This window comes from Brachypodium distachyon, chromosome 4 (genome assembly GCF_000005505.3).
Source record: "Brachypodium distachyon strain Bd21 chromosome 4, Brachypodium_distachyon_v3.0, whole genome shotgun sequence".
NCBI classification, from domain to species: Eukaryota; Viridiplantae; Streptophyta; class Magnoliopsida; order Poales; family Poaceae; genus Brachypodium; species Brachypodium distachyon.
Window position 1 is genome coordinate 37224246 of NC_016134.3, and position 27754 is coordinate 37251999.

The 27754-nt window shown below is 48.5% G+C and overlaps 6 protein-coding genes across 7 annotated transcripts; 5 read left to right on the top strand and 1 right to left on the bottom strand.

Moving 5' to 3' along the window:
• The first annotated feature begins 8093 nt into the window (after positions 1-8093).
• Positions 8094-9619, top strand: LOC100821038 (zinc finger protein 8). Its single transcript, XM_003576535.4, has one exon. It carries the CDS (start codon positions 8332-8334, stop codon positions 9265-9267), a length of 936 nt encoding a protein of 311 aa, XP_003576583.1. The 5' UTR covers positions 8094-8331; the 3' UTR covers positions 9268-9619.
• A 3391-nt stretch (positions 9620-13010) lies between these two features.
• LOC104584685 lies at positions 13011-13696 on the top strand. Its single transcript, XM_010239920.3, has one exon. It carries the CDS (start codon positions 13148-13150, stop codon positions 13571-13573), a length of 426 nt encoding a protein of 141 aa, XP_010238222.1. The 5' UTR covers positions 13011-13147; the 3' UTR covers positions 13574-13696.
• Positions 13697-16845: 3149 nt separating this feature from the next.
• Positions 16846-18787, top strand: LOC100836199 (AAA-ATPase At5g57480-like). Its single transcript, XM_024463534.1, has one exon. The coding sequence runs from the start codon at positions 17104-17106 to the stop codon at positions 18688-18690; it is 1587 nt and encodes a 528-aa protein (XP_024319302.1). The 5' UTR covers positions 16846-17103; the 3' UTR covers positions 18691-18787.
• Positions 18788-18931: 144 nt separating this feature from the next.
• Positions 18932-23131, top strand: LOC112268573 (putative cyclin-dependent kinase F-2). The gene has a single exon (XM_024463535.1). The coding sequence runs from the start codon at positions 18963-18965 to the stop codon at positions 20397-20399; it is 1437 nt and encodes a 478-aa protein (XP_024319303.1). The 5' UTR covers positions 18932-18962; the 3' UTR covers positions 20400-23131.
• A 107-nt stretch (positions 23132-23238) lies between these two features.
• LOC100836502 (uncharacterized protein C227.17c) lies at positions 23239-24057 on the bottom strand. Its single transcript, XM_003578150.4, has 2 exons — positions 23898-24057; positions 23239-23820 (listed from the first exon to the last, which is right to left on the bottom strand). Exon 2 carries the CDS (start codon positions 23816-23818, stop codon positions 23423-23425), a length of 396 nt encoding a protein of 131 aa, XP_003578198.1. The 5' UTR covers positions 23819-23820; positions 23898-24057; the 3' UTR covers positions 23239-23422.
• Positions 24058-24261: 204 nt separating this feature from the next.
• Positions 24262-27754, top strand: LOC100836813 (gamma-tubulin complex component 3). Of its 2 annotated transcripts, XM_010239921.3 has the most exons (4): positions 24262-26605; positions 26709-27114; positions 27212-27273; positions 27486-27754. In XM_010239921.3, the coding sequence occupies exons 1-2, from the start codon at positions 24372-24374 to the stop codon at positions 26962-26964; spliced, it is 2490 nt and encodes an 829-aa protein (XP_010238223.1). In that variant the 5' UTR covers positions 24262-24371; the 3' UTR covers positions 26965-27114; positions 27212-27273; positions 27486-27754. The 2 variants fall into 2 exon arrangements, with proteins under 2 accessions (XP_010238223.1, XP_003578199.1); XM_003578151.4 differs by having other exon boundaries at positions 27212-27603.

The following is a 27754-nucleotide window of genomic DNA, read 5'->3' on the forward strand; positions in this document are numbered from 1 at the left end:
ATGCACGTAGCCACCACGGTAGCTGTACTGTAACCATGCCGGTTCTGCGGTGCATGCATGGATGGATTGACTGGCCCGGTCAGAGACCGATCGACGCACGATCGATGACGCATCAGAACCCCGGCCGGCTCGTCGTCCAGTACGTAGGCTGGCACGCACACACGCAGCCCAACGCGTCGGGTCGCATCTCATCCACCTTGATGATGACGATGCATGCACGCATACAACTATATATACATACATGGTCCCGGGCCGGCCGGGAATTGAACCTCTCGTTGCGATGCATGGCAGGGTGGGTGGGGTGCCTGCCAGTCCCCCGGCAGCGGCATGCAGTAAACTCCATCCAAGCTCTGATGTGTATCACTGCCGATCTCTGAGCTAAGCAACGCTAAAGCTAAGCTTCTGCATGCTGCGGGCTGTGCGGCTGTGACCTATCGATCATCGATGGCATCATGCATGCAGAGTTGCGCGCGCGCGGACATAATAATGGGTCAGGGATCATCGATCGACGCATGCAGATGCAGCTAGCTACATAGGCTGGCATGGCTGATCGTTGATCCGTATCCCCAGATCGAGATGAGGCAGTAGTCCCCTGCTGCATGCGTGTGCTAGCTGCATGCATGTACATGCATTCTTAGTGTTTTGGCCTCTCCCGGCCAGGCCAGTTCAGAATTCAGAACCACCACCAACATCGATCTATCCCTGCGCCTGCGTGCATGCATTCATGCCCATCTTTAATGATGCAGCACTCTGGTACGTGCACCAATGGAATGGGTGGTCCTCGATCTCCCCTTCCGAGAAACAAAGCAGTGACACGTACGAGAAATTAGTGCCGGGACACAATGGTATCATAACGTTAGCACTATACACCATGCATGCGAGCTCGCATGTTTCGAATTATTCCAGAGTACTCTCGGTCGAACTAAAGCATCAATAACAATTTAGAATCGGAGGAGGAAGCAATACGTAACTAGTTAATTTTTTTGACCAAATCAAGGTTTGTATATACAAAGATGTCCATATGTTCTTGAGCAACTCATTTTTTCTATGGCCAACATATGGTTTGTAAAAGATGCGGAACATGCTTGAGAAGAAAAAGACAATCACTGCCGAAAATTATGTACCACAAACGGGCCCTAACTTGTCGTGGCCCCATGCATGCATATGCATGTGGTTAATTAGCTCGCTGCTTCGACGCTTCGCTTTCGCATCAATAAACAAACCAAGGCCACACGTACGCTTGATTACAAAAATACACACGTACTCCACCAGAACTAGAGAACAAATTAATACCAAACCAGCTCTGCCAAGCAAGTGCAAACTGGAGTGCTTGTCGTCGACCTCCCGCGCCACACCTTTTTCCATCGCCGCGGCTTGCCAATCGATCGATCGATCGCCGTCCAACCAAAGAATTAAGACACGCTCTCGCACGGTCGCCCCAGCGCCCGCATGCACGCGATGTCTCGAGCGTACTACCCTAGTACGGGCTACGGATCGACCCCTGCACAGAGACTAGCCGACAGCGACGTGCACAGGCCAACCAATCCGTCGGATCGTGCCACACAACAACAGTTGGACCGGTCGCCGTCCACGCAGCAGCAGTGGCAAATGCAAACCACTGGTAGCTCGCTTGCTACGTCTGACACTTAGGAGCTATTTTCACACTGCCTCGGATTTAACACGAGCCGTTTATTTGTTCCGATCTAATGATTAGGATTACCTGGTACTCCATCCCAATCCTACGGAGTACCAGAGTCAAAAACCACATAGTACCTCAATTTAGAGGGCAAACTTGTAATTAGTAAAGGTGATTTGGTCTTTTCGCGTGGTCAACAGGATTTTGGTAGGCGGTTAAGAAAAAAGAAAATATTTGTTCCCTCATTAATCTAATCCAGCAGCCATCCACGAGATCTAACTCTAGATCAAATCAGGAGCAGTTCGTTCTCAGCCGGAAGACCAAATCAGGAACAGTTCTTTCCAACCGGAAGACCAAATCATTTTCGAACAGATGGATCCGGCCGGCGAGCGGCACTGAGAAGAGCGATCAGGACGAGGATCCGGCCGGCCGTCCGGCTCCGGCACTGAGAAGAGCGATCAGGATGAGGATCCAGCCGGCGAGCGGACGGCGTTGACGAACGGCTTCGAGGGCGGCGAATCGATTCGATGGGTGTCAGGCGGGGCGTTCTGGCCGCAGTGATGGAGATCGGTCTGGCGTTTAGAGTCTGTCTGAGTAGAAGGGGAAAAGACCAACTTGCCCTTTGTTATCAACGAACTCCGAAGTATGATTTTGGTGTACCGAAATACCTAAAAAAGTCGCACTCAGATGCATCCAAATGTTGCACTCTGTTGGGTTGAATATTTGAACGGCACTCTGTCTGTGTGCCTAGCTATGTTGTGGTTGGGGCCTAACAATCTGAGAGGGAGTGGACAGAGAGGAACACACACACACGTTCATTCCTGGTCTTGACAGCCACACACCTACGCAACGCGCGCGCAATGAATGGCGAGCAAAGCCGTGGAGGGAAACTGCTGCGGAGCTAACCTCGGTCATGACACATAAACGGGAGGGCACCTAGCTATCTCTGACTCTCTGTAGGTAGCCTCTACGTGGTGGTACATGCATGCACGCACGCACGCACCAGTTTATGCCACTTCGGTAAAGCCGCATGAAGCGGGGCAGTATAGACGCACACGGCCCTGCCACGTACTTGGACCCTTCATCGTTTTCTTCACCCCATTGGCCACTTTCACATTCAGGCATCAGCATGGGACTGGCTAAAGTTTGCTCTCACCGTCCCATAATACGAGACATCACATCCCTATATTATCAATTTAGCTAACTAAATAAAAATTAAATAATTAAAAAATCATATGACAATGAATCTAATGATGTATTTTTTGTTAAAAAACATGTATATTTAATTAATTAAATTGAAAATCTGAGAATGCGTGACTACCTCGCATTATGGTAGGAAGGGAGTAGTAAGCAGTAAAGATGAGAGGGGAGCAGCCGAGCAGGGGTCGTACACGCAGCACAGTAGACAGTACTGCCAGTGTGTGTTTGGAAACACGATGCAATGAAAGGGAAGTCCCGAGTCGGAGACTTTTCTTCTCATCCGATCCGTCCGGCCGGGCAGGACCAGTACGTTGTACTGATGGACGTGAGGAGTTGATCAGTTCATGCCATCCATGATGCGCGCCGGGGAAGCAAGCAAGGCATGCCTAGGGGGCCGGTCGCTTTCCACGAGCTGTGCGTGCCGTGGGGGCGAGGAGGAGGCAAAGTAGTAGCCGGGAACGAGCTTAAGCTCGTGGACAGGTGCTGGGCAGCCATCGCTTTAAAGGCAGGCAGGGGCAGGCGCAGGGTGTGGTTTGCTGGATCCATCTGATCAACATCTGGGCTTTGCTACAAATGGGGAGGTAAGGTAGATGCGTGGTGGCCTGGCCGCGTAGCCATCTGCCGGTAAACGAGAGGATCTCACAGTTGTGCGTGTCGACGTCCGTCCGCCGGTCCGCGCGCAAGCGTAACTGTCAGTCTTTAAACTTTTGGCAATCGATGCGCATGACTAGTTATGTCCCATTCCAGACTTTCCTGGCAACACATATAAATGTTGCGTCTAATGTTCCCTAAAATATGCTGTTGATTTTTCTTTTTGCTGTGTGATGCTGACACAAGTGTGGAAACTGATGCGCGTGACCTTAAATTAGCTAGCACCGTCGTGGCATGGCTGGGCAGGCCTCAAAAACAAGTCTAGAAATACAGCAGATCGATCGATGTTTACATCTGGGAAGTGGGAAAAAGATATACTGCACGCTGGGGCGACGAAATTAAGATCGATCGACGCCACTGAATTTACTTGTTGCCTTTCGTTCTGCACGCTGGGGCCATGCATATGCATCGCGCGATCTGCAGACGAGAAGACAGTTATGTTGGCAGCAGCGCTCCTGTGAATCCTTAGACCTATTTCACCTACCAGATTTTATTTATGCTGGCCGTGGCGCTACATGTGTTCGATCGACCGGTGGTCCGATCTGCCAATGGACATATATACGTAGGTCCCCCAATTCGTGGACGGATGGCCGTCACACACCTGAACCTGATAGATGCTGCCATTAAAATTTCGACCCTGTCGTCCATGTGCGTGTCCTATCGATTGGGTTGTGTGCGCCCCTTCCGGTGCAGAATCGCAGACATCCTAGGAGATTTTCTCCCCTGTTATCTAAAATTTATGGATTTCATCAAGACATGCACGGTGTAATTAACAGCTGGAGTAGCTGATACAGTAATCAACCAAGCTGGAACGCTCTCCGCCGAGACGCCGCAACCGTGTGTGCGAAAACGTGTACCAAATCATAGCACACCGCTAGCGCGAGGGCATAGAAACCAAATTCTTAGGACATCTCCAATGGTGATTGTTACTAATTATCTTCTTTCTCTTCTTGAGTATACATTTTTGATTTTTATTATCTTCTCTTTCTTGATGGACCCACATGTCATCTTCTTTTTCTTGATATCCACGTAGAGCCTGTTACTTCTTCAAGTAACCACTACCTATTTATTTTATTCAATTTTTTATCTTATTGGTCTACTATTTTTTGGTATCGGCATTCGCTCCAACGACCGCCGCTACTTTCGGCGGCCCGCACAAATTGACAGACATCGTTTTGACCTATTCTCCTGCCAATATATTTTCCTACTTTTCGCTTGCAGCTAGCCCAGACAGACAGCGGCGTTATATTCCGACCTACGTACGTACATACATACGTCCTTGTCCACAGCTGGGTTGACGGCATCTACTTGCTAGCTTATTACTACTATCGTCGTCCCCGTCAGCCAAGCTAGCTTGATCAGACGACAACGCTTGTCTCGTCTGTGCGCAACCGAACACACAAAACCACCGATCTCGGCTCGCCCAAGAAAGAGACCGATCGATAACCCGGCAGGCAGGAGGATCCGTCTCACCGAGAGGCCAAGAAACGGCCACATCGATCCGCAAGTGGCAGTACTTGGCTAGTTTAAGTTGAGTTTTTGACAATTACCACTTACCAGTGACACCGGCCAGGCGTGGGCGCCGTGCGGTCGGCTTCGAGCGGGATCGGGGTATCCTGCGGGATGGCGAGAGGATCAGGGAGTCGGCCTCCCCGGACAACGACGCGAGTTGGATGCGTCGCGCGCTGACGGTGGCCTGCACCCACTTTTAATTGGAGAGGCCGGCAGCACGTCGATCAGCATCCGATGCCGGCCTAGCCGGCTGGGCGGCCGAGAGAGAGAGATGCGCCTGCCGTAAACTGGACTGTCCATCGCCTGGATCGGCCGATCGTGCGAACCATGCCACTTTTAGGAGCTGCGCCGGAGGCAGCGACTTGTCCCCCGGTTCCCCTCTGCTTGCCTGCCCGGTTATGCCGCTTAAAACGGGATTTCCTCTTTTTTTTTCCATGAACGCGCGAGAGATCGGCCAGGCTACCTCGGCCCAAACTCAGGCACAAACAATACATGTACATTTTACACAGCTGAACAAAGGTTCCCTATAAAAAGACTTGAATTAAGGTTATGTCTACTCTTTTAAATCCAAGTTTTATATGACTTTCCCGTCAAAAATTCAAAGTATACAACGTTTGATCATTATTTTCTTGTCAAAAATAAGAAATATGAACCTGCATCTTAATAATCATTAGTCCTACCTTGCTCTATATAAATTGGGCATGTACTATAGGTTGATTTTAACAAAACTCAATGGTGTACATGACTGAATGCTTAGATGTAGACTGGAAATTGAAGATCAAACAGTTAGCACTTAATTTGGCATGGCTCGCTTAATGTGGAGAGTGGTCTTTGTGACTTTTAATCTCCTGCCTCCTACTTGTGTCATGAATATGTTTGGTCATTGGCTTAATGGGATGGAGAAGTCTCTCAAATTGCTCATCTTTGTTGGGTCGTGTGCGATTTGTTAGTCCATTTGAAATTTTCGGAATGATTTAGTTTTAAACAAAAAGCTTCCAATTTTTTGCAGGTGGTCTGTTGGGTGACGTACTGGCTCCATTCTTAGTCTCCACTCCGTCCGACGGTGGTGAAGGAATCTATGTAATCTAGGTGCAGCCGTATGGAGATGGTAACACGGGAGTTCTACGGCCGGTTTGGGTGGCGCGCCGTTCGTAGGCTGGATGGATGATTTTTGCAGCCTATTTGTTTTACTTTTGAGCTAATTTGAGATGTAACTGAGAATGATGATACTTTGGCTTAATAATATTATGGTTGCATGCATCAATCAGGTATTCCCTCCTTCGGAAAAAAAAAGTTAGCACATTAATTAGTAGACCTGATTAAAGTCCCTAGTCCATGCTATAGCTAGATCCTAATCGTATGCTCTCTTAACAATGCCACAAGAGGCACAACCGTACTGTAGCGGACTAGCGGCAAGTAACTCCCAATTAATCAACTTATGACGGACCGGTATACTTCAAATCGGTGTAGCGCGCGCCTGGATCCCTGCTGACGCTATTAGGCTCAGCGATGCTATTTAGTACGTTGGTTGTCGGTCGCCGGAGTAGCTATACCTACAAATATAGCGTCCATCGTGCTGTATGATGCAGCAGTTCGCCAGTCTCCTGCCAACAATTTGCACGCGCAGAACAACTACGCATACCAATGTCTTAAATACCATGATAACTACATATATCAGCTTGTTGTGCACCCTAAACCCTTAGCACATGTACAACTCGATCTATGCCAGCTTTCAATAGAAGCCAAGTCGAGTCGGGAGTCAGCCATTAGTACACATGGACACACCGAGGTATAGTTTTCTTGGACATGATGGACGTACAGAACCATTAACTATAGGATGTTTTGCGAGCTAAAGAAGGTAAAATAATTTTTTGAAACAAATGTGCTTACATGATGAACATTACACGTTAATTAGGTGTCTTTGGAATGCGGGAATCTACATGATTTGCAGTTCATCTTGACCATGCATTTTCGCGAGCTTTGGCAGGTATTATTGTTTAATTTCTCGCCATCTAAATTGGGGTTAGATCTTAAAATCAGTAACTTATCCCCACCACTATCTGTTTCTTTTCTCCCGATGGCCCTATTCATGGATGACAATGGGGGTTACTCTCCTCGATCGGTACCGACAGGGGCTACACAGGGGGTGACTTCTCACCCCCCCCCCCCCCTCTTAACCTTTTAGGGCCTACTCTTTTCTATCCTTGTTCCGATCATAGACTTTTTGACAGGAAAGTAAGCCTGGTGCTATTGAGGAAATTAATTTTCGTTTTTTTTGGATGCTAACACATGCGTATACTATATATATACCAGTATGGAACTATGGATTACATCAAAAAATATAAGGCAAAAGAGGAAGTACCCATATTTTAGGTAGGCATTAGTTTAGCATGTGTATATGTGAAAAATATATTGCTAGATGGTTGACTCGCTATGTTTGCTGGCTTATTTTTGTATCCACGATCTCTGATCGGTGAATTGTTTTGACCTCATGAACTTCGGAAAAAAAAATGACCGTGTGCATCGATTGATGCAAAGGCCAGCCGGGGATCGCCCCTTTTGAAAAGAATATATGTGAAAAATTTAATCCATTTGTCGGAGAACGACGACCATTTACATTGATCCATATCCCTATTTTCTCTTTAGAGGAGACAAATGAAAGCGCAAAGCCAGGTTGTTGGAAGAGGGTATGACCCGGTACGTGAAATGGTGACATGTGGTAAAATTGAAGCAAACGATAATTTGAATGAGTAATTTCTGTTTCTAATTTTAAATCAATCCATATAACGCACATTTTATCATATTAATATTTTCACTGATTTGCAGTTGAACGTGGAAACTAAAGTGTGTCAGTCATGATTCATGAATACCTTAACCTTATTTATTACGGATCTTATCAGTTGTGAAAACAGCAACAAATTAAATATTTTCGTAAGAATATAGCACGAAAAATAGAATAAGATGCACATAATTAACGTCGACCAAACGTACCAAGAGTGCATTTCCAATCTGACCAAACGCAACAACATTAAACAGTTTCGTTGTCAACGTACCCCTACTAGCTCCAAACTGGTCCCGCTCCACCCCACACGAAGTTAACCCCTCCTACAAGCTGGCCCATACATCAAGGCAGCTCCCTAGCTCCATCCATCCCCAACATATTACCATCGCGCAACAGTATTGGAAGACCAAGAGAAGGATCCCCTGTAGCTGCACTGCAGCTACCTAAGCTAAGCTCCCTCCCAGCTCCTTCATCCCTAGCACGACACGGCTACACTTGTTACCCTAGCTAGCCAGGAGTACGTGTGTATAGCGCGCACTCTCCGACGGCTATGAGCGAGCAAGTGAGCGACCTTCCTGCCGAGACCCCGGCGGACGGCGCCGCGGAAATCGTCTCCTTCTCGCAGCTCCCCTTCGTGCGGCCCAAGCCACCGTCCGCGGCAGCGGCGGCAGAGGCTCCCGGCGGGCCGTCGAGCCCCACGTCGTCGTCCATCCGTCTCTTCGGCTTCGACTTTCCCCCAGACGTCGGCGGGACCGCCGCGTCGTCCTCCGTCACCACCAACGGCGACGCTGCGGCCAACCATGGCGACCCGGGCCAGGCGGCGTCGGGTACTGCAAGTGGCGCCGGGCGCAAGTTCGAGTGCCACTACTGCTGCCGCAACTTCCCGACGTCGCAGGCGCTGGGGGGCCACCAGAACGCGCACAAGCGGGAGCGGCAGCACGCCAAGCGCGCGCAGTTCCAGAGCGCCATGGCCATGCAGCACGTCCACCACGGCCACTACTCGGCGTACCCCGCCTTTGCCGGCGCCGGAGGCTACCACCACCGCTTCGTCGCCGCGCCGGCCCCGCCGCACATGGGCGGCAACGGACGCTACGAGCCGCCGCCGCACTACCCTTCGTGGTCGTCGGCCAACCACCTCGCGCCTCCCATGGTGCCGGCCAGCAGGTACTACGGCGGCCCTGGCTCCGTGTCCGAGCCGATCAACGGCAGCCCGGTGCCGGCGTCCGCGCTCTGGCGGCTCCCGGGCGCTGTCAACGTGGCCGCAGGAGCGGCACCAGTGCCACCGCCGCAGCAAGAACGGCCAGCTCTTGTTGCCAGACGTGATGAGATGGCGGCGGCGTGGGGATCAAGAAGAGGAGTCACCCAAGCTGCAGGCTCCGCATCGTCGGCATCATCGGCGTCCTCATCGTCGCAGCACGAAGCGCGGCACGGGGCGGGAGACGCTGCCGAGAAGAGAGCCAACGTGAGCTTGGACCTGACCTTGTAGTTCTCTCCACCAAGGAACGATTACGGGGTGCATGCGCCGGCGGTTAATTAATTATTAGTGGCCTGGTACGTTCGTGCAGATCGATCGAGAAGATTTAATTCTTTTTTCCCTAGTTCGTGAATTTGTTTAGCTCAGTGGAGACGGATCGATCGATGGAGATTCTTTTTTCTTCGGTGCCCATTTTTGCAGTCCTTTCTCTCTCGTCGCTGCAGCAGCGCACATCCGTACGTGCAGCTTCTCTGATGTCTCATCGCTTTAGATTGCTTTGTAAGAAAACAAAGGGGGAATAAATGGAACAAACCTTGGGGCAACAGGGCATGAAAAGGAAAGAGATCGTGTCATTTTGTTTTAATCTTTCTAAAGCGTAATTTCCTGCCATTCTTAATGTTCTTCTAGTTTCTGGTTGATTGGAATGGACAGCTTATGTCTGTACCTGCACGGCTAGCTGCACTAATGTTCTGTTGTGTCTGTCTGTCCATTCAAACGAAAAGTTATCTTTTCTCCTTTCGGGACGAATTGTCTCTATCCTCGAAATGCTACTCAGGTTTTGCTACTTTAGCTGACAGTTATCCATATCCTTCGCTTTTTGCTGTAGCAGCAGCGGTAGATGACAACATTTACTCCCGATCTACAGATTGCCCAAAATGTTTTGCTTCGGAAATGCGATGCAAGGCTAACGAATGCATGTCTGCCTCCTTCCATAGAGCTTGCCTGTATGATTTTTTAAGTGCAAATTATCCATGCATTTTTTCAGCTACCCAGTTGACTATTTCTGCACTTTTTAACCGTTCTCGACGTCCCAACAATTGCAGCTAAATGAATCTAGCAAGAACAAATACGTTCCATTTTTATTTCGTACGGAAATTGCCCGTGCAGTGATGTGTCTACAAGTCTGAATGGGCATTAAGGCAAGCAGTAGAAGTATCAGTCCATGCACATCGTTTATGCGTGAATGAATGCGACCTGTGAATCGACCATTCCTTGTACGACCCATTTCCTGGATTTATGCACCTGTATATACTGCTTGTTTTGTTTCCTGACGATTTTTTTTGTCACCACCATACAAAAACAAGGAATCTCTAGCTTGCTCCAACACATTCTCGGCACGAGTCTAACTAACAAATGTGTTTGGATGGTATGCGAAGTGTACTTTCCTAGTTTTTTCTTTTTGGCATAATCAAAATTTTCGAGTTTACATTTCTAGTCTATGTTTCTTGCCAACTCATGGGCAACCAATCTCTCCTAAATTTTTGCCTAGCCAAAGTATTTTGCATGGCAAGGTGCGGATTAAACACACCCAAAATGCGCAAGGCTTCGTTGAGTTGCATGATTCCAAGGTTGGAGAAAGGAAAAGTTACAACATCGTGATGGCATATCTTCTTAAACCACGTAGATTTTGAAACATACGAATTAACACTAAAGTGTTTGTTTGTTTACTCCAAGGGAAAAAACATGAACTCTTAAGCCATACAATTTTTGGGAAGTACTTCTATGCTTTCTGGAAAAATAGTTTGCACGAACTTTAAAGCAAATAAGTGGCTGTGATTAGGGTTGAGTTTGGGATCGAGGTGGTTTTTTGATACATCCAGATTTTTCAACCAGTGTTTGCCTATTTCTCATATTTCCAAAAAGTTAAACTCTATGCACAATAGTTTTTTCTTTAAAAAGGAACCAAAAAAGCATAGATTCCCACCTACATATCACACAACTTTCAGGATTCTAGGCACCTCCGTACATTTTTTTGCTCACTTTCCCACGAAACAGAGTAGCTCTCTTCTTAATGGAGCTACAAGAGCCTCCAACCGTCTGGAAGAGATTTGAAAACCTAGAGGATTGAAATTCGTAACTTCGTGGCATTTGTCAATAATAAAGGTATCATTTGTTTGCACGGGATTTGGGAAACACAAAAATAATAAAAATGCAGGAATTAAATGGCTTGTCATAGCTACAATGGCTGAATCCAATTTTCAAATAAAGAGAGAGAATCTCTATTAAAAATAATGTGCACAACAATCCCTGCTTCGTTAGCTAAGTTTTTTCCTAAAAAAAATTGAGTCAATTATGTTCATTCTGACCGTAGAGTTTGAGTGGAGTCCAAGTTATTAAATTACTTGATACTTGTTCGTTATTATTTCCTTTTGTGTCATTTAACTTCATATTTAAATTGCTATAAAGACTTACTATCTCTCTTCATCCGGGTTTATAAGTCATGCATGTGTTTCTAGATCGCCAATTTAACTAACGAATATGTTACTGTATATGATAAAAAAATATCATTAAAAAGTTCTTCAGATTACACTACGTCACTGTAGATTACCGGATGCATTTCAAAGTGCGTCAATTTGGATTCAAAGTGCGTCAAATTTGTATTTGTGACATTTTAAAAGTGTTACATATACTCATGTTGGCAAAAATATTTGACGCACTTTTATTGGCAAAAACTGTGGTTGAAGTGCTAAAAATGCAGTTAAAAATCAAAATCAACTACGTTTGAATAAAGTGTGGCTAACATAGTGCGGACAAATGTTTACCATGAGATAGTGTACGAATCTAATGGTATACTAGCTTTTGTGCAATATGATATATATTTTTTACATTCACATTCGTCCACATCATCATGCAAAGACATTTTTTGTGTGCATTCTCCTTTGTTCACATCTTCATCCGAGACATCTTTTTTTTTTGGAAATCATCCGAGACATCTTAACTAATGCATATAAGAGTCAGGAGTGCTTGCAAGCATGTGGGTATTACGGTGAATTCATGCAAACGTTTTCTCGGAGACATTCATGCATAACTTCTTACTGGGCAGCCCAGGTAGGTGGGCGTGTTATCCTGTGTTTCCCTTGAACAGGCCAAAAATTGGGCCAGTTGTTCTCAGCCCATATTAATCAAGGGCCTACTTTCAAAGTATATTTTTTCGGGAGAAAGATGGTCTGGCCTTCTTTCTGTCTCTTTTTTTCTCTCACGTTTTATCCCTTTTTTAAATTATTTTCTTTGAGACAAAACAGCACCTGTACTGACCACCACACGGCAGATTCTACCTAAAAAATGTCACCTGCTAAACATTTTTCGAAAAATAAAAAGAAACCAGCACCTGCTGCTGACCCGATCGGATCAAGCCGGAACAAAGAGAAGTGTAGTGAGATGGGATGATATATATACATGCCGCACGTGATCGCCCCCAGGGTAGGACACTCAATGGTCTGTCTCCACAAGAGCTCCGTACGTTTGCCCTTAATTATACATACTGCACCGCACGGTGTGACCGTCCTAGATCTTGTTGTCTTTTGCCGTGGACTGTGGTTAATTACCACATACGCAAAAACCACTACAGTACATACCTCACCTGCCGTGTTATCTTTAACCTTCAACGACGCAGAGGCTGCAGATCCTGCTCGAGCCACAGGGAACAGCGGGCTCAAAGAAAATTTTGTGTGCACAACTAGAGATCCACTCGACACTTGACAGCACGCACCAGCCAGCACAGCCCGCAGGCCCACAACGGTCCTGTCGCTGGCCTGTGGGTCCAGCGGGACGGGCGCGCTTTACTTAGCAACGACGGACGGTGCTCGGGCTAAGCAAAGCGGTTCGCGTCGTGCTCGTCCTCCGGTTGCGGAGCCGGCCCCATGTGCTTCCACGCCGTGTCAAGCCGCGCAGCGGCACGCCTTCCCTGCCTGGACGGCTGCTCCGATTGGCCGATGCGCTCGCCACGTGTCGCCTCATTTCCTCTATAAATAAGCCCGACTCGTCTAGTCTCCAGCTCCCCATTCAACCCCCAAGTTATTTTGCTCCTATCAGAACCCCAGAAACCAGCTGCAAATCGATCCCCAGAGAGAGTTCCATCGATCAAGCAGAAGCCGAGGTCACGGATCGATCGATGGGGAACTCGTACAGCAACAGCGGCGCGTCGTCGGGGCATCCGCATCACCACCTGCAGGCGCCGGAGCTGCCGCTGCACCTGTGCTTCTTCCTGCTGGTGCTGCTCGCGTTCCTGGGCTTCTCCTGGTACGCGAGCTACGAGGCGGCGGCGGAGACCTTCGCCGACCAGGGCCGGCTCCTGCTCATCGTGTCGCCGCTGGCGCTGCTCGTCGCCGTGCGGCTGCTGTCGTCGTCGGCCGGGGGCGGCGAAGGGGGGAGCTACGGCGGGCGCGTGGACCAGCTGATGTCGTCGCTGTCGATGCCCGAGAGGGACTCCATCCACCGCGCGGGGGGATCGCCGTGGGGCGTTGGGCTCCTGCTCGTGCTGCTCCTCGTCATGGTCTCGTACCAGTCAAACTTCCGCGAGAAGTGGTTCGCGCTCTAACTTGTATTCGGCGAGTGATGGAATGAAATCGATCGATCGGAAGAATCAGGATGCCGCAGAGCACGAAATCGTGTAAAGATTTAATTCGCTCACTGGAATGAAAATGCGAATAATACTGTCGTACCGCGCGTCCTTTCCTGCATTGCAATTACTCGTTTCTAAATATAACAATTGACTATCTTATACTCTCTCCGTCCTCCGTATCAAGTGTCTCAAATTTGTTAAAATATGGATGTATCTATGTCTAGAAAGCGTTTAGATACATGTAATATCTCGACACTTAATATGGGACGGAGGGAGTGCTGAGTAAAACCTTTTCATGTTTGACCAAGGCTATAAAAATCTACTAATATTAATAACATCAAATGGTTTTATACTGTATATATAAATAACGATAGATTTGATAAAAATAATTTAAATCTTTAGTATCAATTGATTTTTAAGACAAAAGTAGAACTCTTATATTTAGAAACGAGGTAATACCATGTATGCATGTTGTTGCATCTCTTTGCAAGAGGTTGTGGTATGCATGCATCTTCAAGAAGAATGAACTATGCAAATTCTGGGGATGGTCATTTCTACTTTGTTGAATCAGACCCAAAATAGTACAATTTGTTTTTTTTTAGATTTTGTTACATTTAAGTTCTTTGATTTTTAGTTAAAGCTAATTTGATTGTTTAACCATTGGATCTAAATCGTGTTTTAAGAATCGAGACAAACGATAAAGAGGCGGGAGTACAGATGCCATCCCATACTGATTGGACGGCTCCGGTAATTGCGATTTAGTCATTTTTGCTTTAAAACATGCTTTATAAAAGGGCCCAGGTCGACCAAAACCTACGACTGGGCTGAAAACCCAACATCACAAAATGGAAAAACATACTAAAAAAAACTGTCGGTAGCGTCAAAGCCAAGCAGGCCGGCCCAAAACCTGTCACGGACGGCCCAAAACTCAACCCGGAAAATTCAGAGCTGGAGCTGGCCGCCTGAACGTTTCTCAGCCTCCAAATTTTGGCTTGTGTATCTGGTATTCAGAGCCCAGAGCCAGATTTTGGGATTTCGAGGCCTCCAAAAGGGCCCTAAGGTTCGGCCTTCTACATGGGGGTTGAATTTGATTGAAGTTACCTGTGGATTTATACGGACCTAAAAAAAAAGTGGATTTATACGGTCCATTTAATAATTTTGCTGGGCAGCCCATTTACTACGTGTAGAGGTGAAATGAAACATCAGGCCTATTGTGGCAAAAGAAAAGGAATGAAATTTCAAGCAAAATCAATTTGTTAAAGTTGCCATAATTAACTTCAAATAAAGGAAAGTAAAAGTTTCGACGAAAGATGCAATGCAAAAGCTCCCCCAGGTAAAGATGAAAGTCTGCACGCTCAAAAAAAGTGTGGTTTTTTGGGGACTCAAAATCAGATTCTCAGCGGCGCATGTGTGTAGAGAGTAGGTACTACTAGTCGACGTAGATGCTGAACGCATGGAGGAAAATTCCTTTGAAGCAAAGCATCATGTGTTTTCTTCAGCAAAAGATGGCACAAAAGTTAGAGAGAAAAAAAGGCATCCTAGGTTTTGTATTCTATCTACGCACGGCTGCAACGATGTCATCTTTAAACAAATATAGAACGACAATTTCGTGATGTAATGGATTGTTGTTTTTTTAGAAGATCTATGGATGAAATTTCTTTTCTCATTTTTATGAGTGGCAGTTCATTTTCCCACATTCTAGAGTATGTGAATCAGTGAATGCTCCGTAGATATATCTTCATTTGGATGATGAAGTTTAAAGGAAACATCATCTGAAAACGAAAAGATACAAGCGAATCATTACGATTTGCAATTTTACAGGACACACGTAAAGCTCTTGTTCATTGACATGGCATGTCAAGCGAGGAGATTTCCGGCCCATGTCGCGAAAGAGAGAAAGGGAGGCCGCACGCACTTGCATGCGCGGGAAAGGCCCGGCCGCGCCCCCGCAATGATGGGTCTTCGTTTTGGCATATATTCCCTCCCCGGCAAAAGGCGTCCGACTCCCGAACACTCGCTCCATCAGCTCAAACGAGCTACTACTACAAAGGACAATTAGGGCCTTTGATCCCACAACCTTTGGCAAAACTAAACTAATCTGCCATGGCTGCTTTGGCGAAAGAGAGGGGACGCCATGAACACCTAATAACAAACTTGACCTTTTGTCTTTTGTTTGGACGGGAGAATCCAATGATGCTTCGTGTGAGATTGCTCGATTCCCATGTGACGTCCACATGTAGAAAGCAGTACTAGCGATACTCAAGTGTGCATTGGTACGTACAAATCGTGCATAAATAATGGCCAGGATTAAATGGATTAGATCAGCAATTCCCACTCCTAACACTTCATAACATCATCAGTTCATCGTGTTCAACTTGAGACCAGAGTAGCCAGTATCAGCGACACTCGGTCACTGACAGCGAACAACTGATTGTGGGGTGTCAGCAATGCAGGGGAACATTCTATGCGTAATGCGGTAGCTGGACTCTCCTCCGTGCAAACGCGGCAGGCCCACTTTTCTGGGCAGCACGGCTGGCCGGCCGGCGCCACCACGCCGTCCTTCCCGGCGCCCGAGACGCCCATCGCCAAAGATGACAAAGGAACAAAAGAACGTGTAGAAAAAGAGGAGCTGCACGCACCCTTCTCGCTCCATCTTCCCGACGCTTTCCAAAGGTCTTTTTGCCTGGGCTGGGCCTTTCTCCTTCCCCTACAGGCTACAGCTGAGCCACTGAAGAAATATTCTTCCATTCTTTGGAATGGATACGCGTACGGTGTATGTATCCATTCCGGAATGTTATACGAAAATTAGGAAGACGAGATATCATCAATTTCTTCCATGGTTCAGCGACTGGAATTGTTGGCTAGTCTGGTGATTCTTAACATCACCGATTGTTGTTGTTGTCTGTTCTGTTTGAGATCGCTGAATCAAGAAATTGTTGCCGAAGGCCTGAAAAAATGGATGGAACCATGGAAATAAGTTTTGAGCTATAACTGTATGTATTTTCTTCTCAAATTCATGACTAAGAATGCCTATAGAACCCCCCCCCCCCCCCCCCCCGCAAGAAAAGGCATGCCTTGAAAAAAAGCCTTCACATAACATATCCGAGAAAGTGCATATATTTTTTTGAGAAAGAAAGTGAACAATTTTAGTTACAAGTGTCATGATTGGCACTGCTGTGATTGTCAAATACTTACTACATATTCTTACCCATCATATCGACCTTTCGTGCATGCATACACACGCTAAGCTGTCACCCCAAAGCAGATTTTGCTCAGTCCAGGCTAAAAAAACAGTTTGTAGCACTGCACACCTTCTTTTCAATCATCCTCGGCTCCTCTGATCCTCTCTTTATATCTGACGCCCCCTTCACCTTCATGCAACTGCAAGCCAAGCCAAACCATAAGCTACACCACACTGTCATTAGCACGTCAAAAACCACCACAAAACCCCAAGAGCAGAAGCAAAGCCGAGCTCGATCAGAGCTCGCTCCAGTCTTCCGACAGCAATGGAGTTCCTGTCGCAGATGTGGTCGCTCCTGGGCCTGCTGACCATCCTGCAGAACGTCCTCCCCACTCAGCTCCTCTCCCTGCTCCACTCGCTCTGGCAGTCGCTCCAGGACTCGCTCACGCCCTACTCCTACTTCGACGTCCCGGAGTTCCTCGGCTCCGCCGCCGTGGAGCCCAACGCGCTCTACCGCCACGTCCAGCTCTACCTCCACCGCTCCCTGCTCCTCTCCTCCTCCCCTCCGCCTCCCCGCCTCACCCTCTCGCTGCCGCGCTCCCTCTCGGGCGTCTCCGGAGTGCCGCCATCGGCGTCGTCCGTGTCGGTGTCGCTCTCCCCGAACCACTCTGTTCCCGACGCTTTCGGCGGCCACCGCGCCGTGTGGACGCACCACGCCGACACGCTCCAGGACTCGCTCGAGGAGCGGCGGTCCTTCTCGCTGCGCCTCCCGAAGCGGCACGCGGCGTCCCTCCTCCCGGCGTACCTCGCGCACCTGGCGGCCGCGGCGGACGCCCTGGAGCGCGCGTCCAGGGCGCGGCGGCTGCATACGAACGGCGCCTCGTGCCCGCGCGGCGGCGGGTCCTCGGCGTCGTGGTCGTCCGTGCCATTCTGCCACCCGTCCACGTTCGAGACGCTCGCGCTGGACCAGGAACTCAAGGCGCGGCTCCTGGCCGACCTCACGGCGTTCGCCGGAGACGGCGGGAGGGAGTTCTACCGCCGGACGGGCCGGCCCTGGAAGCGCGGGTACCTGCTCCACGGGCCGCCCGGGTCCGGGAAGTCGTCGCTGATCGCCGCCATGGCGAACCACCTCCGCTACGACGTGTTCGACCTCGAGCTCACCCGCGTCACCACCAACGCCGACCTCCGCGCGCTGCTCATCCAGACCACCAACCGCTCGCTCATCGTCATCGAGGACATCGACTGCTCCCTCCACCTCACGGGCGACCGCTCCAGCAAGAGACGACGGCAGCGCAACAACAAGAGACGCCGTAGTCTCGACGATGACTCGTCCGACGACGACTCGGATGACGACGACGGCCGCGGCGGCAGCGACGGCCACAGGGGGAAGGTGACGCTCTCGGGGCTCCTCAACTTCACCGACGGCCTGTGGTCGTGCTGCGGCGAGGAGCGGATCATCGTGTTCACGACCAACCACGTGGACGGCATCGACCCGGCGCTGCTGCGCCCGGGGAGGATGGACGTGCACGTGCGGCTGGGCCCGTGCGGCGCGTACGCCATGCGGGAGCTCGTGGACCGCTACGTCGGCGCCGGCGTCGGCGAGCACGAGACGCTCGACGCGGCGGAGAAGTGCATCGCGGACGGGGCGGAGATGACGGCGGCTGAGGTGGGGGAAGTTCTGCTGAGGAACAGGGACGAGCCGGAGACGGCGGTATCGGAGCTGGCGGCCGAGCTCAAGGCGCGGGTGAAAGCGGCCGACGAGCTCCAGTGGGAGGACTCGGCGGCGGAGCTCTCCGACGAGTCGCCCACGAAGAAAGGGAGGAAGGGGTTCGCCGGGTGGGAGGGCAAGGTTCGGATCTTGGGCCGGCTTAGGAGCCTCACCAAATCGGAGTCGGGCCGGCGAGGCGTGTAGTTTGTTTGAGAAAATTTCTTTGTTTGACGTGCGATTTAAGGTCACGTCTTTGTTAAAAATCGACATCTTCACAAGTTCGATGTATGGGTTTGATTGATGTTTCCTTGCAAAGCTCTCTTAGCCGTGATCGGATTGGTCGCTGCTTGAGCGAAGGCATCGCTTCGTGTCCGAGCAATATTCGAACCCGGCGCTGCCCGGCACGGCACCAGACCGACAGAAATTAGCCTCCTCCATGTACATATATATGCACCTCCTCGTTCGTCCTCTTAACTATGTCCCTCGCCGGTTGCACCATGTCCCGTTGGATTTGTGACTCTAACGACATCTTCGGAGTTTTATGGATTTTCGTAGAAATATCAAGGTGGATACTGGTGCTGCTCAAAAACCTGCGGGTGCGGTTGGCAGCACGGCTCACGCTTGCCTCTGGCGGGGCCGCCGGAACAACGGCCGGGCAACTCGCTGACCTACTTGCGATGATCGACGAGCACACCGCTGCGGGAACAATGAGCGGCAAGCAGGTCGCCGAAATCTGCTCCACGATCGATGCTAGCTGCCATGACGCTAGGGAAATTCGTTGCGAGAAAGGGAGGAGGTGGCGGCGTGGCCCCGACGTCGGCAGCACCCGCTGCTACAAGCAGTTGCATCGGCTCGGCAAGGGCTCCTTCGGGCTTGTCGTCAAGGCGCAGCACCGCGACACCGGCCAGATCGTCGCCCTCAAGACCATCCACGCACGAGACGGCGCCAGGCGTCCGGATGTTGGCGAGCTGCTGAGGGAGGCCTGCTTCATGGTGGCGTGCCATGGGCACCCTTTCCTGGTCGGCCTCCATGGCGTCGCGCGCAACCCGGACACCAAGGAGTATTGTCTCGTCATGAATTATGTCGGGCCGACCCTGCACGAAACAGTGGACAGGCGCATGGAACGACACGGCCATGCGTTCCCGGAGGCCGATGTGCGCCGAGTCATGCGGCAGCTGCTGATAGGCGCCCGGGCGATGCACGAGCGCCGCATCATCCATCGGGATATCAAGCCTAAAAACATCCTCATTGGTGACGACGACGGCGTCAAGATCTGCGACTATGGGGTGGCCATGTTCACGGCCAAGGCAGAGCTGCCGTTTGCGCAGGCTGGTACGCCCTCGTACATGGCGCCGGAGGTGCTGCTGGAGAAACCGGAATACGACGAGCGCGTCGACCTCTGGTCGCTCGGATGCGTCATGGCAGAGCTGCTCTCTGGCCAGGTGCTGTTCGAGAGGGACGACAAGATGGACCAACTCCGGAAGATATTCGACACGCTTGGCGTGCCGGGGAAGAGAACGTGGCAGGGCTTCAAGTCGACGCTCCTAGTCCAAGAGGTGCAGCAATGGCGAGCGCAGCAACAAGAAGCACCGCACCATGATCGGCTGCGAGAGCTGTTCCCGGAGGAGGTGCTGTCGAAAGACGGATTTCATGTTCTGAAAGGACTCCTCAGGTGCAACCCCAGCAAGAGGCTGACGGCAGCCACAGCGCTCCGATCTTCATGGTTCAAAGACGATGCCATCAACACTCCTGAAGCTGATAAGATCGGTGGCACGGTGTTGGCCAGGGAGACAGTGGTGTCATTACGTTGGGTGCTGATCAGTGCTTGGGCAAGGTTCAGGCAGGTAATGTTATCCATTGGCGCGTCAGCACTGCTCAGGCACAAGGCATTGCCCCAGTCCGTTGCCTTGTGAATTGTGATCAGTGCGTAGCAGACCAGGTGGGAACAAATCTGAATAAAGAGAACACAAAACTATGGGGAAATCAGTAATAAGCTGAGCTTCTCTGAAATGTAAAAGGGCGAAAAGCCTATTATTCTAAACAAAATTATGGGAAAATGCATAAGGAGTTCCAAATCATGCGCTGTGCAGGTACATGAATTAGCCACACAAGAGGATCCCAAAACTAGCGACAACTGTGCAAGAATAACAAAAAAAAAAGTAGTTCGATTCTTAGCAAATGCACAAGAATGTCCAAATAATTATCCTCCGGGAGTGTTTATTTGACACCTTGGTGTTTTACAATTAGGTAGCAGTCAGTTTTTTTGGCCAGACAGGTAGCATTCAGTTTTCCACATAAATATACTAAGATTATAAGGCTTCTAAGACATTGCAGTCAGTTTAAGACATTCCAGTTCGGTGCACAGGTAACCACAAAAGGGATGACAAAAACTCTGAAGCACAGGTTCAGAGTTTACTAAAGAAAAGCAGAGGTTAAGAATCCATACAAACTCTGTTTTGAAGCACAGGTTAAAAGAAGAGCACAAGTTCGGAATCAATACAAACTCTGAAGCAGCAGCACGCAGCAGGAAAAAACGAAAAATCAAAATTTGATGGCAAGAACACCTTCAACCTACTTCTACAAATCAGAAATAAGAAAAAATGAATATCAGAAATGATATAAACCTCAATTATATCACACTGTAAATCTTCTTAATAGAAGCCAAAAATACCTAAGATTCCGTGGCTTCTACGAAAAGACAATAACTAATAATCTTATGATAAATAGAATGATATAAAGAAACGTAAGCTTGTTAATAGATCACTTACTCAACACACACTGACAGGGGCTTAATCTAAGCACCACCGACACTCTGGATGAGGAGGACATGTTGGTGGGACATATCCTCGATGATCAGAGACAACGACCAAATAAAACTGAGAAAAGCACGACCATATGCTGATAAAAAACAATAAATTTGACACTGGAAAAGAACAAAGAGTCGTAGCCAAGAAAAGGGAAACAAAATCAGTACAATTAGGAAAAATAACGAGTAAAAGAGAGCACCACAAGCCCAGGAACTCCTTCATCTCTATAGAAAAAAAGAGCAGATGTCAGCACAAGGCTGATACACAGGCTGACAATTACAAAAACAGAAAACGGTGTATGACCCATGCCTAGGAGGGCATATTGACCTATAGAGTAACAAGAAACTGAAACATAGAGATAAAAACTGTAAAAATACAACAAGAAAGCATGGCTACAGAAAATTCATTTGCAGGTGGCCACACGGGGAAAAAAATAGAATGATTTATCACTGAGCAGGGGGGGACATCTCACCACATCGACTGCAGGACCGACAAAAACAGCAAAAGTCCCCAAACCCAGCAAGTTCTAGAAAAACAGCTCAACTATTGCTGCATCTATAGTGACATAATGCCACAGTTGCTGGGTAAAAGCTATGCTTCTAAAAACTACTAGCAACCAAACACTTCAGTTCATTTAAGACATTATTCATACATTGCACTAAGCCAGACAATTATCAAAGATAGACAAAAAATATTACCGTAAGCAACAAGGCATATCCCAGACTTAGTCATAGCTGTACATGCTATGTAAAAAAAATACGGAATTAAACAAAAAAACTGATCATAGGTAGCAGAAGTGTTCAATAAAAAGGCTACTTAGAGAACAATAATAGCACACTGCAGAAATACAAAATCCGAGGCTCTGAGCCTGAGACACACTGACCTGGGTGATACTGACCGACTGGACGAAGATGCAAATTCAGAACACTGAGAAATTTCAGAATCCAACAAAATAAACAAACCAACCTTGAGAGAGATAATCAGAACGAGAAACATTGAACAAGTGCTGATTGATCACCCTTGATTGAACAAGCCTATAAGTTCAAGATTCAGGGCCAGTTCCCGGTTAGCAAACCTTTTGTGAAAGTTAACACTCCAGAACAGATTACATTAACTACAATTCTACATGCACTTGAAAGGCAGTCTGGCAATAGTAAAATAGTAAATAGAATGGCCCAAAAGGGATAGAATAGCATCAGTGAGGAGCCAACAATCATACTGTGATATAAAACCACAACATAAAGCCCGCTGAAATAGCAAACACAAAATTGGATGTCTTACTAATCATTCAATATAAATATAAAATAAAAAAGTTCCAAGGAATTAAACCATACCATTTCCCAGTTCCATGTTTATGTCACTAAATTTATAAGGTTTCACCATGTTTTTTTAGGAAAATATTTCAACATGTTTGTAGCTACAGAGTGCACATCTTATCAATTCCAGTTACTGGCTTTACCGATTTAAATTCTTACTAAAGTATACATACAATATTTTTGACAATTCATATCACTACCATCTAAAACAGAGAGCGACTTATAGACTGCAGGTAATAACTCCAAACCAGATCCACAGTCAGTCTACCTGTGAAGAGTTTACTTCAAAGAGATACACTATTTATTTATTTTTGAACAACTGAGTATACTGCAGATAGAAGCTAAAGTTTCTTCAAAGAACAATGGTGGCTGAAGAAGGTATCATATTGTGACAACAGAAAACAACATCGTCATCAAAGGATTAGCTTACAGTCTATGGCAGCAACCACAACACGATTTGGCTAAAGGACACACTTACACCGAGGGCAGCAGGCAGCACAGCCCGCTTGTCTCCATCGCCTTCCATGGAGATACCTACGATATCAAAGCACTCACAAATAATCAACTAAGCAGAAAGCTAACCTAATAGCAGAATGAGGCATGCTGCTGATTCAGCAGAACAGCAAACGAACACCAAAACCAGACTTTTTCAGTTAAGTTGCCATGAATTATCAAGAAGATTTAACTATCGATCCATCAATGGTTCCAGTTTATTACTCCGTCAGCTACATTCAAACACCAGTGTTCCAATCACATCGCAACAAAAGCACAAACGACGCTTCTGCCTGTGCAGGGTCCCGTAAGTTTCAGCCCTCAAGAACTACCACCAGAATTGACAGGAGGCGCGGCAGAACCCGCAGGCTTCCGCGGGGCCGCCGTGATCACCACGTGCCTGTACATCCTCCACCAGTTCTCCGACGCCTCGTCGACGGTTCGGAAGGTCCAGAAGTGCGGCTTGGCCTTCTCCCGCGCGAGGAGGATCTCTTCCACCTCCGCCTTACTCTTTGTCTTGAGATTGAGGCAGTCGAGGAGATCGCCCCACTTGCCGAAGCAGGTGTCGAAATCCCCGTACCGGTAGTAGTGCTGCATCTGGTGGAACGGTGAGTAGCAGAACCACAGCGCGTCGAAGCTCTTTACGAAGTCCGGCCGCGGTAGCTGCGGGCCCCCGCCGCCGGTAGTCTCGGGCTTCTTTCCGGGATCCGCACTCATAGCTGCATACCAAGAACGGTTAGTAACAACAAAGAAAAGAGATCAATCGGGGGAAGGAGAGATCAATCGCTCCTCTCACCTTCCTCGCTGCTGCTGCCACGGCGGTGGCGGCGGTTGCGGCTGGAGTCGTGGAGACTCGAGAGGAACAAGGTGGAGATCTCAGATTGGCTTTCGGGCTTAGGAGGAGATATCGTTCTGTAAAGGCCCAACCCAATAGTATGAAAGCCCACGAGCTTCTCTCTCCGTACTACTACCAATCTGAACCGTTGATCCTTCGCCTAGGATTTGACCGCACCGCATCGTCACAAGTCATAGCCATTTCCAAACTCCAGGGCCACTTGCAGAGAGTACGCTCCTTTTCAAAAGGATTCCTCGCCGCGCTCAAAATACGAAAACTCCCCGTAACCAAAATCAAAACCACAAAAAAAATGGCAAAAAGAGAGAGAAAACACATCTGCAGCCGGCCAGCCGCAACATTCCCAAACCCCACCTAGCGCAGCGCAGTCGAACCCTAGCACTCCACTTCCCCAGTTCCATCCCCTTCCCCTCCCCGATGGACGACCACCAAACACAGGATCTCGTCAAGGAGCTCGTCCTCCGCCTCCTCTCCGCCGAATCTGGTGGCGGGGGACGCGATGCGGGCGGCGCGCTGCGGTTCGCGCACCGGCTGCTCTCTAGCCGCCTCGCCCCCGCCGTCCTCCCCGACGAGCACGCGCTCGCGGAGTCCATCAAGCGCCGCCTCGCGTCCTCCGGCCGCCCCGACGATGCCCTCGCCTTCGCCGATCTGCACTCCAAGCTCTCCGTCCGATCCCGCCCCGCCTCCCTCTGGCCGCTCCTCTACCTGCTCGACTCGCTCTCCTCTCACCGCCGCTCCGCCGCCGCCGCCTCCTGCCTCCCCAACCTCCCCATGGCCGGGACGCCGCGTGCCCCGGCAGCAACCGGAGGGAAGCCAGCCTCGCGGGTGCCCGGTGCGCCGCCAGGTGGCGTGGTGCTGGTCTCTAAGGATCCGGATAACATCCGCGAAATGGCGCTGCGGGAGTACACTGAACTGGTACTTGACGAGACGGAGGTGTCAGAGGCTGCGCTCGTGCGTGACGTTCTATATGCCTGCCAGGGTATTGACGGCCGGTATGTTCGGTATGACAAGGGCAGGGACACCTATGACCTCCCTGATGCCATCCGCGTGCCACGCTCCACTCGCACCCTTGTTCGCAAGCTGTGTGAGCTTGGGTGTCTGTTCCGCAAAGTGCGAGGATTCATTTCTGACAACATAAGACGCTTGCCCTCTGATGCTGCCACTGAGGTCGGCACAGTTGCTCAGGCCTTCTGCTCTGCTCTGCAGGAGGAGCTATCTGATTACTATAAGCTACTTGCTGTTCTTGAGTCTTACTCATTGAATCCGATTCCAACACCAGGTTCTGATTCAGGTGTTTCTGGTAATTACCTCTCACTGCGTCGTCTTGTTGTGTGGCTTGCTGAGCCTGCGGTGAGGATGCGCTTAATGGCTGTATTGGTGGATGGATGCCGGGGTTTGAGAGGTGGTGGGATGGCTGGTGCGATCCATGGGCATGCACAGCATGGGGATCCCATGTTTCAAGATTTTATGAGCCGATTGCTGCGGCGGGTATGCTCACCACTATTTGAAATGGTCCGCAGCTGGGTGCTTGAAGGGGAGTTGGAGGATGTGTTTGGAGAGTTCTTCATTGTTGGGCAGCCAGTGAAGGCTGAATGTTTGTGGCGGGAGGGCTACCTTATTCAGTCTGATATGCTGCCCACTTTCATTTCTCCAGTATTGGCCCAGAGGATTCTTAGGACGGGGAAGTCAATCAACTTTCTTAAAGTTTGCTGTGACGACAATGGTTGGGCTGATGCCGCCACTGAGGCTGCAGCCTATGTTGGGACCACAACTAGCCGAGGTGGGCTTGGGTATGGGCAGATTGATGCTTTGGAGGCATTGGTGGTCGAAGCAGCCAAGAGAATTGATCAGCGGTTGATGGATGTTATCCATAAGCGGTATCAATTTAAAGACCATTGTCTTGCTATCAAGAGATACTTGCTTCTTGGGCAGGGTGATTTTGTTCAGTATCTAATGGATGTTGTAGGGCCTGAGTTGTCTGAACCTGCCAATCGGATTAGCTCCTTTCACCTTGCTGGCTTGCTTGAGACTGCAATACGAGCATCTGATGCACAGTATGATGATCGCGACATCTTGGACCGGATAAAGGTAAAGATGATGGATCATGGAGACGGTGATCGTGGCTGGGACGTCTTCTCCTTGGAGTATGATGCTAGGGTCCCTCTGGATACGGTGTTCACAGCTTCAGTCATGAAGATGTACCTCAAGATATTCAACTTTCTATGGAAGCTTAAGCGTGTTGATCATTCCTTGACTGGAGTTTGGAAGACAATGAAACCTAATTGCATCGTTTCTTCTCCATTTTACAAGGAAGGAACAAGCATCAGGGTGCAGTTTGTTTCAGTTCTTCGCAAATGCCAAGTTCTCTTTAATGAAATGAACCATTTTGTGACCAACTTCCAGTACTACATTATGTTTGAGGTTCTGGAGATTTCCTGGGCTCGTTTCTCGGAAGAAATGGATGCAGCAAAAGATTTGGACGATCTTCTCACGGGACATGATAAATACCTCACCTCAATTGTGGAGAAGTCCCTCCTTGGTGAGCGATCCCAGGGAATTTTGAGAAATCTTTTTGCACTGTTTGACATCATATTACAGTTTCGCAGCCATGCTGATAGGTGGTTTGAACGGATATATGACTTGCAACTAAGGTTAGATTATTGCAAAATTAGCTAGTGCAAGCTTTCCCCCAAAATCTTTAATCTTATATCATCTACTGTTCAATTTAATTTTATGTTCTCTTTTGTACCGCAGGGGAAAGGGTAAATCAAAAACAAAATCTAAGGAAGCGGGTTCATGGTTGGATGGAGGCAGAAAAGCCATGATTCAGCTTGCCGGAGAGCTTTTTCGGAAGATGGGTGAAGATTTGGATAGCATCGCGAAAGATTATACAGCTTCTCTTGATGCATTTATCTCTCAGTTGCCCCTCCAGCAACATGTTGATTTGAAGTTTCTTCTGTTCCGTTTGGACTTCACAGAATACTACAGTCGTGTTTCCTCCAACAAATGAGTGTGTGTTTCCTAATGTGGATGACGTAGGAATTAGATTTACTTTTTGGTTGGGATTTGCGAGGCATTCTTTCGTACACCTTAGCCCCAGTGGTTGATTGTTAATTGAAAGGCATGGACACTTTCATTGGCCCTGGTCCTACTGTTGAAGGTAATTTCTAGCTAGGACTAATACGAATATTCTCAAGTTATGCATGAATGCCAATGTTAGAAATTTCTTTTCTAACCTTGCCGCTGTTGTTCTGCAGATGCTTATCCACCTATGCCATGAAGTTGCAACCTGCAAGCAACTTTAGTGTATAAAGTTGATGTAAGTTTACTTTGATTTGACTTCCATTTTGGGTATATTGGTGTAAATTTCATGTATCTGTTTTCGATCTTTTTCTTCGTTTTGAGTTAGATTGCAAGGAGATTTATCCTTACCACTTTGTATTCTTTAGTTAGAAGACAATGGGGATCTAATTTTGCTAGGTGTTTTTTTTGGCTGGTTATCTAAATTTTTATCATACAATCTCATGACAGGATACCGGCTATTTATAAGGAAAGTAACTTTTGATTACCATATGATGTATGTCAAGATATTCTGTTTTCTTTGAGAGATAATAGTCTTGAGCTCCGTCCTTTGTTTATGAACTTATCATTCAACTGATTTTACTGAGTGATATATCTGCAAAGGATCATGCTTTTTATTATTTTGCTTATATTAACTTGAACAGTTGTTTCCATACGCAGAATGACTGAAAATGTCTGTATTTGATGTGTATGAATCTAGTATTGTGTGGGGATGTAAA